Source organism: Anneissia japonica, unplaced genomic scaffold, assembly GCF_011630105.1.
Source record: "Anneissia japonica isolate Jap-2015-1 unplaced genomic scaffold, ASM1163010v1 scaffold287617_len321496_cov130, whole genome shotgun sequence".
NCBI lineage: Eukaryota > Metazoa > Echinodermata > Crinoidea > Comatulida > Comatulidae > Anneissia > Anneissia japonica.
In genome coordinates, this window is record NW_022696710.1 from 36,294 (window position 1) to 55,937 (window position 19,644).

Below are 19,644 nucleotides of genomic sequence, written 5' to 3' on the forward strand. Positions count from 1 at the left end.
CCATACACTACCACCACTTAGCTACTACAGTATAGTGTAACCGACGCCACGCACCGCATTACGCATTACGCAGTACAGTACGCTACTATTCTACGTGAACTCATTACAATATCACTCATCTACTGAATTGATATACTGGCTTGAGCAAATACGATCACGTGATAAAGTGTTAATCTCATCTGCAATAATAAACTACCATTGTGTCAACCTGGAACAGTTGTGTACAGTCTGTCATTCTACCGTTATCCGAACCACTATAACAGCACATTAGGTGGAGACATAATATCCCCCCTTTCTTACAGTAATCATTAGCATTTTTACGTATTCATCATGTTACCGATGAATTTTTATATCTAAAAAAAAAGTGAAAGTGAAAAACAAACCGATGTAATTAATAAGAAAATAAATGTAGTGATGGCTTCTTCACAACCGCTACACCCATCTTAAATTATATAATTTGTTAGATAAGTTATATGATCGTGTTCTATATTATGGATCAGAATCTTGCGTTGTTATTACTAACAGTTATACTAACCAGAAGATTGTCATCCTCCTACCGGAGATTAGTTAGAGGCCACTGACATGCCACTGACATGAGGTAGACTCAAAGACGGAAATTTATTTCTTCTTGTGTATTTGATGACCCTAAAAAAATATTGTTATAAAATATACTAGGGTAAAACTGTTTGCACAGTAAAAGGTTTCACGTTCAATTAAAAAAATTCACAGAAGATATATTTTTTAACTGTTACCAATATGATTTGGCCCAGGGAAAAACACTACATCAAACTCTAATCGGATAACCAAGAAGCCCAAATCAAGAACAATTGTAAATGAAACCTTAACTAAAGATTATAGAATAGTATGATAAGAGAATATTGATGAATTTAAAACTGTGCCATATGGATATGTTTGGTAATACTTTTCACTTTATCTAATAATATTGCAAGTATTTTTCTCCATGTTGATAAAGTATTGTACTTGACAAAGATTAAAAGTGTTTTCTAAACTTTAAAAAAGATGTATATATAATGTAAATTATTGTAATTACTTTTGTATATATTGTATATTATTGTAATTACTTTTGTAAATATAAGAGAGAGATTTTATTTTTGTAATGTCTAAAGATATTATTGTATATTTTGTAAATTAATGTTATTACTTTTGTAAATATAAGAGAATATCTTATTTTTGTATACTATAATGATATGACAGATTGATAAAATCTGCCTTGCTTATCGATGAAACAGAAATATAAATCTTTCTCATTATTTGAAATTATTTGTTTACCGATCGTGGAATAGATACACACAATACTTTACATACAATTTATTTTCTTGACACGAATTTTATTTTATATATATATATATATATATAAAACTAATTTTCTTGACACGAATTATATTTTCTTTACATAAAATTTATTTCTTTACACAATTTTTTTTGTTTAGTACATTTTTATTTTTTAATGTATATGATTCTACATTGTTTTTTTACATAAAATTTTTTTGCTTTACATGATTTTCATTAACTTTGCATAAAAATTCATTTACCTTACATACAATTTATTTTCTGGACACGAATTTTATTTTCTTTACATAAAATTTATTTACCTGACACAAATTTTATTTTCCTTACACAATATTAATTTACCGAAAGGTCCACTGATTAATCTCAGATAAGAAAGTATAATTCATACTCCAAGTATTGAAATACACGCCATCGTGTTGGGATTCAATATTTCGACATTAATTATGTCATCATCAGGAATGAAAAATTATCCATATTAGCAAGCTTATATACTAGTACCAAAAGTGTTTAACCAATCAAAACATTACCTCTAGTAGGTGACATATCAATGATTTAAACAAAAGATCAAAGTATTCTTACTCTAATGATCAAAGAAACTTACAAAAACAAAACTTGCTAATATGGATAATTTTTCATTCCTGATGTTGACATAATTAATGTCGAAATATTGAATCCCAACACGATGGCGTGTATTTCAATACTTGGAGTATGTATTATACTTTCTTATATTAATTTACTTTACATAAACCTTTACCTTTTTAACATTCAGAAGTTTAAAATCATATTTTCTTTAAACGAATGGCTTATAAGTGTTATATACTTTATTCTAATTTTAATTTGTGATTTTAACATTTTCAATGTATTTTAACAAACTTTAAAGTGTTCTGCAATTTTTCTGCAACATTCATCTCATAGTTGTCTTCACCAACATCAATACCATCACTATGGTTGTCAAAATAATCATAATCACTACCGTAGTTACTATCAACATCATCTGTAGCATCCTAATAACATATACCATCATCCTCACTTTTATCACCATCATCAATATCATTGTCACTATCATCAATATCCATCATAGATTCCATCTTCGTTATTGTTATCATCACCAACAGCAGCATCCTCATCATCACCACTGATACTTCGCATAATCCATCAATATTGTATATTATCTTCTTGAACATCATCAACATCAACAGCAGTATCATCATCCTCATCACCAACGTCATCATGGTCGTCTTTACCATTGTAATCAGTTTAAATTAAGATTCTACCCCTCTGAAACTATCAGAATTTTCGGGTCGTAGTATATCTCACTTATTATCAGTTTTTTCTTGCTGTTGTTGTTTTGTATCTGCTCTCCACTACAAGATTACAATATAAATTTTAGGTAATGAGAGAGAGAGGGTCATACAATTTTGTTTCAGCAATAAGCAAGAATAGATTTTCATTTATTTATGTTTCTAACAAACTAATAATATACATATCATCATAGAATTTACATTCATTTACAAATTCATGAATTAAGTGTTAGATTAGCAAACGCTCTTTAAATAATTGCTTCAATACCTTCGCTTTAGTATGGTTGATTTAGTTTTCTTAACACGATCACTAGTTAATTTCCCTCTCCTCGAGACTATGTCAGGTAAGATTCCGTTTTTTGTGTAGGTACTTGAGTACGAAGTAGCTGTCATAACCTTGAAAGATGTGGACTATGCAAGTTATGTTTTCATTGTAAGAGGTTTTTTTTTTTTGAAAACATAGTCGCAAAAATCCTGGCAAGCAAATTCACCATAGAAGGTAAGCGTCTTTTCACCGCAGATATCAAACTCATCGGAATCAACGTCATACATTCAACATAAGTTTTCTGAGGAACACATACATTTGGTTTGTGCTCCCCCGTCTCCTGCGTACACTCGAAATCAAAGAAAAAATATTGTGTTACAGATTTCCTAAACTCTTTTTAGTTATTAAATTTCTTTTCTTTGTTTTTTATGTTCTACGATCTGTTTTATAAAACATTTACGATCGTAGGAAACATCTATCCTACAAACCCTATAAAAGTAACTATCGCATCTGTGCCCCTTACGAAGAATACGGTTAGGGACCTACATGTTTACATGATTTAATTGTTTTTTTTTTATCAAATTGTAGTTTGCCTAGGCTTTAAGGCTATTTTATGATTATCAAAGCATTGCTGATTTTTTAAAAAGTCTATTACAATCTATACATTCTGTTCAAAAATTTGAATTACCACTGTCTGTACATTTGCTCGATTTATATAATTTACACACATATTTACATTTTTGGGAAAACTTATTATTAAAACACCGAAAACATTTGTTACACAAACACCTAATATTAAAAAACGCCGTAATACTAGAAATCAAATCAATGATTATTATGTTTTGAGATCAGATGAACGTAGGGAACGACCAGGCACATATTTTGAAATGGGGGTTATATGAGTGAGTATGTTAGTATGCGGCCAGGCACATATTTTGAAATGGGGGTTATATGAGTGAGTATGTTAGTATGCGTGCAGCAGAGTTTTGTAGTCATTGAAGCCTGTTAATTTGGATTTTAGGAATGTTAAATAAAAGAGAGTTGCAATAGTCAAGTCGGGATAAAATGAAAGCGTGAATAATCAGAGCCGTAGTCTATTACAATCTATACATTCTGTTCAAACATCTGAATTAACATTGTCTGTACATTCGCTCGATTTATATAATTTACACACATATTTACATTTTTTGGGAAAACTTATTATTAAAACACCGAAAACATTTGTTACACAAACACCTAATATTAAAAAACGCCGTAATACTAGAATTCAAATCAATGATTATTATGATGATAAATAAATTTGTTTCTGTTTGAAGTCCCCACTAAATATAACAGTATTTAAATTATCTTTAGAAATAACAATGAGTTGATAATTAGGAATAGCTATCTAAAACGCTTTAATGCATTCTAATGAAGAACGTTCTTTTTTAAAGTTTCATTTACAAAAATATTAACTCGAGATTGCAATACCTTTAATATCGCATTAAAAAATAATATCAGGTGTTTAGTGATCTCTGCGACTAAATGGTATTGTAATATATACATTTAAATCATTAGATTGAATAACGAATCTTAATAAGTCGTTATCGTTAATATTTTCCCATACGTTATTTAAAATATGTTCAAAAATTCTATTCAAAACTGGTAAAATATCAAATAATCTAATAATTGTCTAACCCTAACAGCCTATAATAGCGTAATAAATTAATTTAAGCATTATTCTTTCTTCTAAATTAAAGGGTTCATCATTCTCTTAGGTTTGCTGGGTAAACAGATTATCCTCATCTAGGCATAGGCCTATATCTTTATTTTCATCGCGCTATTAATCCAAATAAACTTCTTCATATTGATTTAACCAATTGTAATGTTTGTCGGAATCTTGCATTATCGCCCTTGTTTCCTCCTCTGCGCGTTGTACCATCATCTTTATTTCCTCAGCTTGTTTTCTCTTTCCGCCATCATCATTTTTCATCCGTACCATTACCCCATTACCGTAAACATCTTCACCATTAAGTTCTTGTAACATCTATTCAACTTTATTGGTTTGTTGTAATATATCATACCACTGATCAATTTTGAGGTTAATCCCTTTTTAGCTCGGAATATATTTTCCTTTCTAGGTGTAATACGGAATATATTTTCACTATTATAATTTTTATTTACTACCATTATTTTATATATCATTTTTACTACGATTATTAAAAATACCCCCTCATTTAAAAAGTTTACCATATCGTTCATTGGTTAATTTCACTCATGACACCATGTGACCACATATCTATCGGCTTTTCGCTACTCATCAGACGTAATGTTAATGCGCTTCGCTCATTGGTTGATTTCAATCAGACGTCATACGTACCAGCGCATGTTTCGATCGTTTCATTATACGTCATTATTCGTCAGACTTCAACGTGTCTGCGCCTGTCATTACAAAACACCGCTATGCGTCATCAGTTTGAAAAACCCGCTATGCGTCATCAGTCAACTTATCAATCAGCTTATCCTTTTGGGAACACTCAAAAGATCATCAAATGTAAGTTATTATCACTATTACTTAATGTTGAGACATTCTCAACAACAACAGTTCTTTTCAGAACTACTGAGATAGGCGAGACATACATATATTTCACACATGTCATCCTTAACAAAATGTTTTGAATAGAAAAAAAAAAGTTGCTACAAGACTTGATGCTATCCCCAGCGAAACGTTGATTAGAGGAGTCTCTGTAATCCTATTGTGTTCAGTATACGATTGATCGAAATTGTTCTGAAAATAAATAAATAAGTAAATAGGCCTAAATAAAATAAATAAATATTACATAAAAAATATAAAAATAGAAACAAATTGCAGTTTGAATTTATTAATCAATGATTGTTAACACGAAAAAAACCCTTACCCCCTCCTTTCAAATTAATCCATTCCAAAAATTCTGTCTCCACGAATTTGTCTACGCTCTGTATTACTTGATCAATCAAATCAGTTCTGTTTCTATCTTTACATAACACAGCTAACTTCGCTCCAAACACAAAACCATAATTATACGGCCCCAGTTTATTATATCACACTAAACATCTCTGTTACAACGTCTTAAAAAAAACGTCTCAATATTCTCATTTGAATCAAGCAATACTTGTCTTGTCAAATTATAAAGATGTTTATCGTACGCTTTATACATATTTTCGCAATATTTGAAAGAAGTACAGTTCGTATCCTCTATATATTCCATATCATTGCCTAGTTTATGTGCTACAGCGTACAGCGCATATTTCGATCTTTTTATTATACATCATTATTCATCAGATTAACGTGCTAGGACCGTCATTAGAAAACCCCACTACGCGTCACTAGTTTAAAAAACTTGCTATGCGTCATCAGTCAACTTATCAATCAACTTATCTTTTTTGGAACACTCGAGAGATCATCAAATGTAAGTTATTATCACCATTATTTAACGTTGAGACATTCTCAACAACAACACTTCTTTTCAGAACTACTTAGATATGCGAGACATACTTCAAACATATCATCCTTGACAAAAGGAATAGAAAAAAAGTTGCTATAAGACTTAACGATATCCCCAGTGGAACGTTGATTAGAGGAGTCTCTGTAATCTTATTGTAAACTAAATAAATATATAAATAAATAAATCAATAGGTCTAAATAAAATAAATAAATATTATATGTAAAATATATAGAGAGAAAAAATTGCAGTTGGAATTTATTAATCAATGATGGTTAACACGAAAAAAAAAAAGAGTGACTTACCCATATTCCTTTTAAATAATTGATTTCACTCAGACGTCATACGTACCAGCGCATGTTTCGATCTTTCCATTATATGCCATTATTCGTCAGACTTCAACGTGACTGGGCCTGTCAATAGAAAACCCCGCTATGCGTCATCAGTCAACTTATCAGTCAACTAAGCATTTTTTAGAACACTCGAGAGATCATTTAAGTTATTATCACTATTATTTAACGTTGAGACATTCTCAACAACAACAGTTCTTTTTAGATCTACTTAGATAGGCGAAACATACTTTATACATATTATCCTTGTCAAAATGTTTTGAATAGAAAAAAAAGTTGCTATCAGACTTGACGCTATCCCCAGCGAAACGTTGATTAGAGGAGTCTCTGTAATCCTATTGTATTCAGTATACGATTGATCAAAATTGTTCTGAAAATAAATAAATAGATATAAAATATAGAGAGAGAAACAAATTGCAGTTTGAATTTATTAATCAATGATTGTTAACACGAAAAAAAAAGTGACTTACCCATCCTCTTTTCAAATTAATCCATTCCAAAAATTCCGTCTCCACGAATTTGTCTACACTCTGTATTACTTGATCACTCAAATCAATTCTGTTTCTATCTTTACATAACACAGCTAACTTCGCTCCAAACACAAAAACCATAATTATAAGGTCCCAGTTTATAATGTTATCACTAAACATCATTGTTAAAACGTCTTTAAAAAACATCTCAATATTCTCATTTGCATCAAGCGATACTTCTCTTGTCAAATTATAAAGATGTTCATTGCACGCTTTATACATCTTTTCGCAATATTTGAAAAAAATTACAGTTCATATTCCCTATATATTCCATATCATTGCCTAGTTTATATGCTACAAACGCTGAATTGATTTCTCGGGCAATTATTTCAGTTTCCATGCTTATATTTTTCCCTCGAATAACGCTATTTCTTCAAAATATATATACCTAAAACGAATACTAAAATTATATGACCTCACTTACGTTTATACCAGTATTATTATCATAATCATTATTATTATTATTTTTGTCATCATTATTTTCATTATTATTCTCGTTTTGATTCGGACTATTCAAAAAACAAACACATCATCGCTCTCAACCAATGAAATTCGTTCTTTACATGAACCAATCAAATTAATTATAATCCTGTTTACATTCTACCGGAATATTCAAGTCACCATACCCGCACATGACGTCATTCAAAAAATAATCAAGTCACCGTTATCACTCTCAGCCAATGAGAATCGTACTTTACATGAACCAATCAAATTCAGCCTTTCCACACTACGTCACCATACCCTCATTACACAAATTATTATACCAGCCTAATTATATTGATAAACAATTGTAAATCATAAAAATACCCTCATAAATATATCATATCCATTGTTCTATTGTTTACGTCATATGTAAATAAACAGTTTCATTCTCAATAAACAGCCTCAAGTGTCTTACACAACTACTCAGATGTACATGCAATATATACTGATATAAGGCTCCTGTAGTTGGTGGCAGCTTATCTACACCTTGATTGTTTGGCAGAGTTTTGAATCTTTTCCATCGTAAAGTTGCGGCATCTTTAGCAGATACTTTCTTCGTTCCGAGAAGACTACACAAATTCCAGTATTCATGCCAAGTTGTGGAAGTCTACTGAAGATCAATACAAACCAGTCTGTATCATTCCCAGATTCAGAGGCCACTTCTATGCCATGGAGAATCATTAGGAGTATCAGCTTCTTCTTGTGTGCTTACAGCTGTTGTTGGAAGATGCTCTAGAGTGTTTGTTTTGACATGTTGCCGTGTGAATATTGAGAGGTACCGCTGAAACCAGAAGAAGAGTGGCTCTTCAGTCCATATACGATCATTTGGACCAGAAAGAGCAGTGACACTATCAGGCTTTCATGCTATCACCGGTTGTGATCAAAATTATTACAGGGCATATAAATGGTGTTGGAAAAAAACAGCCCTTACGGTGTTTATGAAATCACCACCTCATGTTTACATGCTTTGGCCAAGCTTGGGAAAGGGAATATGCCATCATTAAATGTGAGAATGGGATGCAAGGAGTTTTTATGTAGTCTTCTATGAACGTAGAAAGTATATGCTAAAAGATGCCTCAATTTTACGATGTAAAAGATTCAAAACTCTGCCAAACAATCAAGGTGTAGATGAGCTGCCACCAACTGCAGAAGCCTTATATCAGCATACATTGCATGCACATCTGCAGGCCAATATATGGAGCAAGGATACTGTTATTCATCCAGAAATCCCTGATCCATGCAAACTTGGCTGGTTTATGGAAGATGGTAAATTAAGACCTGTCTTGTCAGAAAAGCAGGATCCCCCTGAAGCAGTTGCTGAGTTTAGCAGATGTACCTGTTCAATAAGTACATTTTCAAATAATACATGCATGTGTAGGAGAAATAATCTTCCGTGTACTGAGATGTGTAACTGCGAAGCGAAAGGAGAAACATTCCATTGTTGTCTAGTGTTTCTGATACATCAGAGAGTGACAGTATGAAGAAAGTGATAATGAACATTAGCATATTATAAAATCACTGATGTAGGTAAATATAAATAAATCACAGCATGTAATATGGTTACATAATACTAACACACACACACACCCACACATTAATGAAAAAAAATGTTGCACATAATTTTTTGATTTATCTATGTCTACTCTACATTATATCCAATTTTTAAAAAATATAGCAAAAAAAAAAAAAGCAACCAACCAAAGTTTGCTGGACTATGAACGCTCCGCGCAACTGAAAGGAACTCAACGCAACTAACCGCAACTGAAAGAAACTGACAGTCGCACATATTTGTCGACATGAGTCAAATTGAGTTGAAAAAAGCGCGAAAAAATGCTGATTCGCAACTCAAAGGAACTGAAAACGTTGATTCTGATATTAATCGTAATCAAGATGCATAACCTGAAAAAAGATATTATATTACAATGTGTTGTTAATGGCAGATTACTTTATTCTATATTTTAAAAAATATAAGCCATAAGCCAGATTTTTATTCTAACACATTAACAAATAGGACTAGGCTAGGCATAATAATAATAATAATAATAATAATAATAATAATAATAATAATAATAATAATAATAATAATAATAATAATACAGCATATACTTACCATATTCTAGCTAGCCTAGGCTAGGCCTAGAGTGCAGGCTTTCTATGCCAGGCCTACTAGCCTACGTCTAACTCTACGTACGACGAGTAAAAGACTTGACAACTAACTGGCATGCAGATCTCGCTTCCAAAATCCATTTTTACGAATTATAAATAATCCAAAAATTCTTTGGAGTCTGCATTGTTTTTAAAGTTAGTTTTGTACACATTCTTTAACAGTAGAACATTTATCTAGGGCCTAGGCTTAGGCCTAGGTCAAAAAAAGCTAAATTTCTTTTTCAGAACGTCCCTCTGCAGTGTAGTGTTAAATTATGAATTCTATAAAAAGTATGCTGCTTCATTCGCGTAATATTAAATTAATACATTTTTATAACATATTTGACAGCTGATTCATGTAAACATTGTCACGTATAAAATGCATTCGTGTATACTTGTTTTTTGTTTTGTTTTTGTTTTTGTTTTTTCATATAGAAAAAGACCTTTCTTGTTTTAATTGTTTCACTAGATTTTGCATGAACCAATTTCTAATAGACCAATATGCGATACACTTTTCTAAATTAAAAAAAAAAAGAGTAAACTTCAAAAATAATTTCATTATTTTTAACCACAAGTCTAATCTTACAAGCATTCAAACATTTATTTGCAGTTGATGAGATTTCAAAAAAAATGAAATCTTTAAAAACTCAATTCTGTCGACTAATCAAACAGGCACCATTTGTTTCAGTTGCCGGTCGACATTTAAAAAAAAAAAAATAAAGTAGATACACTTTTTAAAATAATTACATGTCTTAATAAAAACATTACAGACATTTTGCAGTTGATGGGATTTCGCGGGGAAAATGTTTTTAGCCAATAGTTCCTTTCAGTTGCCAGTCGACATGAGCCAAGTTCCTTTCAGTTTCGTTCAGTTCCTTTCAGTTGCTCAAAGTCGACATGAGTTCAGTTCCTTTCAGTTGCTCAAAGTCGACATGAGTTCAGTTCCTTTCAGTTGCGTTCAGTTCCTTTCAGTTGCGCGGAGCGCTCATGTCGACGAGTTGAGCTGAGTTGAGTTGAGTTCCCTTCAGTTCCGTGTCGACCTGAGCCTGTGCCTGCCTTGATATATTAAATATACGTCCACATAACTAGCCCAATAGTGGCTGCCCCAAAACATACCTCTGGGGAAATGGGTGATGCCTCTGACCACCGGATGTACGGTGACACACTTTTTACAGTGCTGCTTTAAAGTCAAAATTAAATATGTACATCATTTTTTGCATTATGATAATAATAAAAATCTAGAATAAAATAATATTTAAAATATAAAGGTCACTAATGTGTAAGAATACGTTGTTGTTTTTTTTTTATTTTTTTATTTATTTATTTATTTTTTTTGAAGTGAGGACTATTGAAATCGATTTAAAAGTACACAACCTACACCGGATATTTAAAAAATGGGTAATTTTACCTGAATGAAACTTTCGGGAACGTTTAACCAAGTTACATGGAAATTAGTATGTTTATTTATTTTATTTTTATTTTCTAACGCCCCAGACCTTAAGAAACATATTAATGGATTTAGGAAACTTTCCATAATAGTTTGTCATGGTCCATTAAAAAAAAATGATTACATTTTGTGACAATCCGGAGTAGGGTATGAATTCGAGGACCACTTAGAAGAAAACGTCCTATACCAGATAATTTCAGAAACGAAATGCACAGCGAGTGTTCGAGCCCCGGTCTTGAGGTTGAGAAACTAAAGCGCTACCGCTGTGCCAAACCGCTCCTAATTTTCTTCATGATTTATGTTTTTTGTTTTCGTGGTTATTTTTTAAGGTAGACCTTTTTTTTTTTTTTTTCTAATTTTAACATTACTTTTCATTATGGCAAAGAGTAAGTCTAGTTATTATTGTAATTGTTCCCTGATAAGTGTCATGTTCAGTAGGCCGGGTTGAAACTCTAGCATTTTAAGCAAGATTGAGGCTTGACTCGTACCTAATCTATTACTAGCTTAGCCAGCTTCGCATTGTGCATTCCCTAACAAAGACTACCGTAGTAATAGATAATAAATACATTTAACATAGAGCAAATCACTATGTATCTATGCCCTGCACATTATTACCCCCGGTCATCCGAAATAATGCTTTTGGAACATACTCCTTAACTGCCGCTGCTCCGTCAGCGCATAGTAGACACAATGCCTACCAGGTAACCATTTATACATCTTGGTGGAGAGAGACAACGTGCATAAAGTGTCTTGCCTAAGGACATAAGCGAAAGGACAGCGTAGCTTTCGGAATTCCGACATCAATGTTGAAAGACCAAATCACTACCGTATACGCCCAACCAGCCAAGTCTTAAGTTGTCCTGTCTAAGTTGGAAAAGTGTAAAAACATGGAATAATTTTTTCCTTTCGCTGTAGATGCCAGTGATGAACATTAAAGATGAAAGTGACACCTCATCACAGAAAACAAAATCGAGAATGGGAAACAGTAGTGACGATGAAGAAGGTAGCAATAAGATGGAGAATTTTGATGCCGACTCGCTCAACCAGAAAATAAATGGAGATGGTCTTATTGTAGCCCTAGCCAATACAGGAAGGTAATTCAACCTATTTTTTTAAGCACTATATAAATTGAATATATTGAGATTTTAAATCTCAGAGCAAAACAAAATATTAATAATAATAATTTTGAATTTATATTCATATAGCAATTAGGAATTTATTCAAATCATAGACATTTAAGACATTAAATTTGTTAAACAGTAATTTGAAACGGGAATGATACCCCTGCACAAATTCGGAGAGCACGCTTTTGTAATTCAAAGAGGCGATCAATGAATGTGGTTGCCAAACTTATCCAGGGGCACAGGGTTTCAAATTTGACTAGAGTGTAACGGCCCAGCTATGTTGATGTAAGAAAGGTAAAGAAAAACTAAAGTATTATATGAAGTTAGCAATTTTGTATAATGATTGATTGATTGATTGATTTATTTATTTATTTTCCACATAATGAACAAAAACAAACATATACATGATCAAACATATTCAAAAAATCTATGTGGATGGAGACCACAATAAGTTTAAGAAAAACTTTAAGATGTGGCCACCATTAAAATAAAAATAAAATACAAAAACTGAAAAATAAACAGGTATAATAATGGAAAGTATATTTTAATTTATTCATTAAGTGGTTCCACCTTAATTGATGTTGGGTTGTTTTCTGATCGTTAATTGTCATTTTTGTGTTTCCTTTTTCCTATTGTATTGTTTTACCGATGTAAATTTTTTAGGCAATTCAGCCTGTGCTGCAAAATCAAAATGTTTTAATAATAAACCAGAATAAATAAATAAATAATGCTAATATTTCTGGAAATGGTATTGCAAATTATATTAATATGTTGCTTCCATGCTAGCTTAGCGTCAGTGGTAATGCCAAGAAATTTCGTTTCTCCATCCCATTTAATTTCATGTTTATTAATCAAAATTGTTTGATTCTCTGAATAAATTATTATAAATTTGCAATGAGAAATATAATATAATTTGTTTTAAAAATAATTAAGAGATAATGTATTATCTTTAGCCAATTTGAAACAATTGTCAATTCATAATTCATTATTTTAAATAAGGCATTTTTATTTGTGTGCGAGAAAAATATATTTGTGTCATCGGAAAAGAGTTTAAAATTAGTAATTTAGAAGAATTTGGTATATCGTTAACAAAAATTAAGAACAAAAGAGGACCTAGGATGGAAGGCCTCTGATACCACAATTTTCAAGTTTACGAATAAGAATATCATGATTTATGGTATCAAAAGCATTCGATAAATAAAGGAAGATTTCAATTGTAACTTTTTTTTTGGCTGAGTGCATTTGTAATTTTGTTATAAATATCCAGTAAAGCAAGATCAATTGAGTATAATTTCCTAAATCCAAAATATTATGCTTTGTAAAAAAAATTATGAAGTCTGTTATAGATCAATCTTTTAAATATTTTGGAGAAGCATGGATGAAAAGAAATGGGTCTGTAATGTTTTTTTTTTTATTGTTTTTGTTAATGTGGGTTCTCGTTCTTGTAAATTGTGATAACGTTGGCTAATTTCAAAGGATTTGGAAAATACCAATTAGGAAAGAAATGTTGAAATAATGTGTTAGCAATTTACATATAAATAAAAAATAGGCCTTATTATTTTATTAGAAAGCCCATCAATCCTAGGACATTTCTTCTCGTTGAATTTTTAAAATAATGTTTGCAACTTCATTTTCCGTTATACTAGATTAATAATAAAAAAAATATATATATATTCTTTAAGCGGCTCCGGAAGAAAAAAGTAAAGTTAATATCAATGTCAAGTATTTTAATACTATCAGCAAGTCTTGGGACTTTGCTGGTACAATATTCTTTAAATGTTGATGCTATAAAATATTGAGGTTCAGAAATTTTATTTTTATTGTAGAAAAAGTGTGAAGGCGTAGGTTTTCTTGAATTTTTTCCAAGGGCAAGATTAATAGTCTGCCAAGTTGTTATGTTATTTTTATAGAGATTATATTTATCAGTATAGTATTATACTACAAAGAAGCAAGCTGGTAAGTTTATTTCTATGATTCATATATAATTCTTATCTTTTGTTTTCCGGATTTAAGGTACTTTATATATAGCTTATTTCTAGTATCAATTGATTTGATAAAGCCACTTGTGATCCATGATTTATGTTCTTTACGAAAATTACGTTTGGTACGATTAGTTTTGATGTAACGATTATATAAAGCAGTCAACTTATCAATGAAAATTAGAGTAAGCATGATTTCTATTGTTATATCATGGAGGTATTATTTAGAAGGCGATCACTCGGCAACAGATCCCTTTGACGCGACAAACCAAGGTGTTCCCATAGAGCTATTAAACAACTAGAGTGCTGAGTGCACCTTCAGGCTTAGTATACATATTATTACCATAAATAAGCCCTCTGACTGACTATTATTTCATTAATGATAATGAGTAATGGTAATAAAAAATTATTAAACTATCGTAGCCAAAACGAGGCCAAGTGGAGCATCATATTCAAAAATAAAGTACCAAGGAATGAAAATTAAAATCGTGTACATTACACCCGTACACCGCAACGCTCGAGTTTCAAACATACGAGTAACTAGATGTACTGAACTTTCTGTGTAAATTGAGGGAGCAATTGCAAACGACGCCGCTTAGGCGAAATTTGATTGGTTGAATCTATGGCAGCCATATTGGATGGTACACACACACAGCTCTGCGTATTTCGAACATCGAATACATTGCAGTTAGTGCTCTAGTATTCTTATTATATCTCTATGGGTGTTCCCCGCCTTTGGATCGCGCGCGGGCGTATTACCCTATAATTCACATTTTTTCGTTAGCAACAACTTGGCAACGACATGCATTTATACGCTTAAGCAGAAGTTGTGCAATAAAGCGTTTGATTTTAACCCATTAAATATCTTTATAATAAACAATGTTCCGCTGATTGGATTGTTTTCGGACGTTTAGTATGTTATTATTTGTATGTTTCAGGAACAAATTCCGTAAAATATTTGTTAAAATTACTTATGTGTTCATTACAATTTTGTCTAAAGATTTATTGGTTCAACTATAAAGGTAAGGCACCATAAAACTGAAAATTACTCTGATTTTGGATTGAATTTTCGAATAGTTAACCCTCGTTAACCCTAAAGTGGCTTAGTTTATTATAATCCTCCATCATCCCCTGAATAATATCTGTTAAAATTAGAATTATCGAGTTTTATCCAATTTATGGAAATTCAAGTTGAAATATACCATACTTTTAAAGCTGATGTAAATGTTTCATTAAATTCGAAACTTTTTTTAGAAAATATTATGTTTGGTATTTCTTGAAAGATCAATGTATTAGCTTCATTGTGGACACGATTGCGCCATTTCCATGGTTATATGGACATTCGATTGTTATGAACAGTCTTCATTCCATATGTCATCAATAAATGCAGATATGGAATTGGGATCAGATTTTTTTTAAGCGAACATACTTCAGGTTGTTATTTATAGATGGGACTGAATCAGCTGAATGTGTTAAAGATAATGATCTGAAATATCGGAGTAAAAATTCCTGGAGATATTTTGTCAGAGATGTTATTGGAGAAAATATTGTAGCTGAACTCGTGGTAATTCTCGTAGGTCTGGTAATTAACTAAAGAGAAAAGTGTTAATTCTCTTTAGGGTAAGTTACCATGTTAGACGTACGACCCACAAGATGAGGTAGGTTGCACAGAAAGGCATCTTACCTTAGGCTCCCTATGGTACCATCTCGTACTCGTAGGTTTCAACGTCTTGTAAGTATAGTAATAGTATAGTATGTTCTGGTTCTTAGCTTCAACTTCAACTGACGAGGAATTCGAACCCTCCCCCGGCCCCCGGGACTAGCCGCAGCGTATAGACGACGTCACTACGCGGCTAGTAGTGGGCAACCAATCATCAGTTCAGCGGCACTACATTGTTCCCGGTTTTCTTTAATTTTTTCTTCTTGGGGACTGGAATATAACAACTGGAAGATACACGATAGCTCCTTAAGAGGCAGACAGGAACAGAACAGCTGGAAGATACATGCTAGCTCCTTAACAGGGAGACTGGAATAAACAGCTGGAAGATACACGATAGCTCCTTAACAGCTACTCATCCTCACAATATTATTTTTTTTTTTAAATTAGAAATACGAAACACCAAGAACTTTGAAAATTTAAGAAAACTTTTAAATAAGCCTAAAAAATGCCAATTGATGTAACACAAGAAATTTTTTTCCACAGAGGCAGCCGCTACTATGCTTGGCAAGCGCAAACAGCGATGTTGCTAATAAGCCCAAAACCAAGCACAAGGACTGCACTCTGATGACTAGAGGGAAAGTACTGGGGCTACTTATCCTAAATTACCACCCTGAAAATTACATGAACCCCAATTCCGTTCTTGGATTTTAAACACTAAATTTTTTTAAAGATGGAAAAATAAAGGACTTAGGGTCCATACTACAGCGAGAGGACATAATTGGACCTATAATTTTGGGTGTGATGGTATAATTTTACCCCACAATTTGTAGGATGCAGTACAAACTAAGAAATAACATAGGATGCGCCCCTCAGTACTAATAAGTAATTTCTGATGAATATAATAACTAACTGGGCCCCGACATCAATAAGGAAATCGCCAAACCTTCAGTCAGTTATAGAATTTTTTGATATCATATTATTAACTAACTGGGCCCAACGCCAATAAGGCAATAGCCCCTGCCCCTTATCCCGTTCAAAATGGTTAGGGTATTGGGAATTATAGGTAGGGTAATCACAAGTAAAACCCCTGGCCCACATTGTCTGACGCCTGGAGCAGTTACGTTATGCAATAGACCCACCCCCTGGCAATACCGGGAGTTTTGAGTATAATCTATTTCGAAGACTGACAACTCACAGCTGTCATCCCCGATAGCTTTCTCTAACTCCTCGACAGAGCTTATATTCCCATGGTTGTCGCGATAGTCGAAAAGAGCGTCCATCCACTCAGCTTTAAATCCCTCCGGAAATTCCCTCGCTCTTCTCACGAAATTAACCCGGATAACCTCCTTCCCTCCATCTATATCATTTGATGCCATATGAGGAGATAAAAATAGGGACGCCCTCTAGAATATCCCCATGATAGGAGCACCCAGTCACCCCCCCCCCCAACAACATCCGCCAACAGACACCCAACTACACACACACACACACACACTGACAAAGCGCTAGCGAAGCTTGGGATATTTAACTAGGTCTCCCCTATCACAAGAATATTCAAAATCAGTACTATCACATGATATAAATTCTTCCATTATAACTTACTACCAACCCATTGTTATTGAACATTGATCATAAATAATATAATATATATAATACAATATCATAGAATTTATACTTTTATTAAGGAAATAGAATATACAAGACATTAATACATCGTTAAAAATAAATGAGACCACACGGAAAATATTTTATTTGAAAGAATCAAAGACATACAAGACAAAACAAATACTAATCTAATATGTTACCATGAAAAATAATAATATACGCCTAACAGCCTACGTTGAAAATAAAATAAATAAGCCTAACAATCTACTAATAAAATTCATGCCTAATAATAAATAAATAACAAATACAGTAATATACAACAGTATATAATTAACGGAATATAAGCCTAATAAATAAAATGCCTAAAAATGTGTAATGAATACAGCAGCATCTACTGTAAAACATTACCCTCAAATTTTAGGCCTAGCCTAAACCAAAAAGAAAATTGTACGCGACAAACGTCCGTACGTTCTAACTATCCTATAACAGTAGGAAACTTGGCTGGGAGCCATACTCTCCAGCAAGCCCCTAAACTATTTCAGCAACCGTATCTAAAATTAGATCGGCAACCGTAACTAAAATAGCTATGGGATATCTTACTAACGAATCAGAAAACAGTACTTACCTTCGTCATCAAATCGAATACGGCAATAAAGCTAAAACGCTACACTGATTGCCTTACGCAGTGACATCTAAATAATCACGTGAAACGCTGATGACATGATTCGATCAAAGTTGTCTGCTTTGCTGTTCCATGAATGGCGACATAATTCAAAGCGATGAAAATCCCGATAAACAATCACAGATTTTCCAAAACTCGAAACCACACACACCAGACACAGATAACATTACAAAACAGGCAAAAACGACACTAAATCAACCTTGAATTCCACCCAATGAACAATGCAGCCCAGTCAGATGGAATCCAGGCCAATTCGTGCATGCATAAGAAATAGCGGTCAGAATAAGTCAATAAATAACTGAAAAATACGTAGCAACGCTACCGTCTTCAAGCGCTGACGCTAAATAATAATGAGTTGAACCATAATATAATAATCCTAACTAAACCTATCCTATTCCTACAAATCATGAAATACTAATATAAATTAAGGTCGTATATTTTCCGATAACCAACATAAACACGGGCATACTGTGTTACCGTTCTGGAATCACGAGCCCAGTGCGTTAGTATACAAAACGCATCCATATCACGAGCATGGATAATATAATATCTTGCTAGGTTATAAATCCAAGACGGTGAAAAAACATGCACTCATTCAACCCAACAAGGAAACCCCACCCAAGAGTGAGTCTCTGTTATTGAATTGAATGAATACGACGATCACCGAAACATGGCTGTCACCGCGGTAAACAACCTGCGACAACAACCACATATCCGATTTCAAGGCTAGAGCTAGCGCTTTTACCAGTCTAATTAACTGACAGAAAGTTCGCTAGTTTTAATCCTTAATCGTCTAAAACTTATCCGCTGAACTTTTGGGGAAAACTGAAGTACAAAAGTCCTCAGTTTTTACCCGCAAGCCCAATGAACTCAGCGAGGAGCGAGTGGCAAAAACATCGCACGCTCGAAGGCTGGAGGCTCGGTCAGTCGAACTACCAAAACTTCTCCAAATTTACCTCGTCGCCATTAAAGAGAAAAGTGTTAGTTCTCTTTATGGTAAGTTACCATGTTAGACGTACGACCCACAAGATGAGGTAGATTGCATTTTTTTGTACATCCTGCCTGTGCTAGGCGCTGTACTAGCTGTCGCATTGAACAGTGTTTATTTTTCTTTTTCCTCATTTTTCTGCTGGATTGTGTTGAATAATATATTTACATTGTTCCTGTTGAGCTGTGATTGATTTATTGTGATTTTTGGCTTTATAAGACAGATATGTTTCACTCTGTGAGCTAGGCTCAGTGTCTATTGTTCTTAGCCTTTTGTTTACTTCATGCTCTGCCTTTGTCAGGCACTCCTGACT

At 32.9% G+C, this 19,644-nt stretch overlaps 1 protein-coding gene across 3 annotated transcripts in view; it reads left to right on the forward strand.

Moving 5' to 3' along the window:
* LOC117102145 overlaps positions 1-12,864 on the forward strand; it is a 41,084-nt gene extending 28,220 nt beyond the window's left edge. For 2 of the 3 annotated variants that reach the window (XM_033242352.1, XM_033242354.1), the window contains exon 4: positions 12,209-12,864. In XM_033242352.1, coding sequence (XP_033098243.1) covers positions 12,209-12,391 — 183 coding nt within the window. In that variant the 3' untranslated portion in view covers positions 12,392-12,864. Of the gene's footprint in view, positions 1-4,610; positions 5,411-12,208 lie in introns of those variants that run through there. The other variant, XM_033242355.1, reaches the window with a different exon arrangement.
* Positions 12,865-19,644: the final 6,780 nt, after the last annotated feature.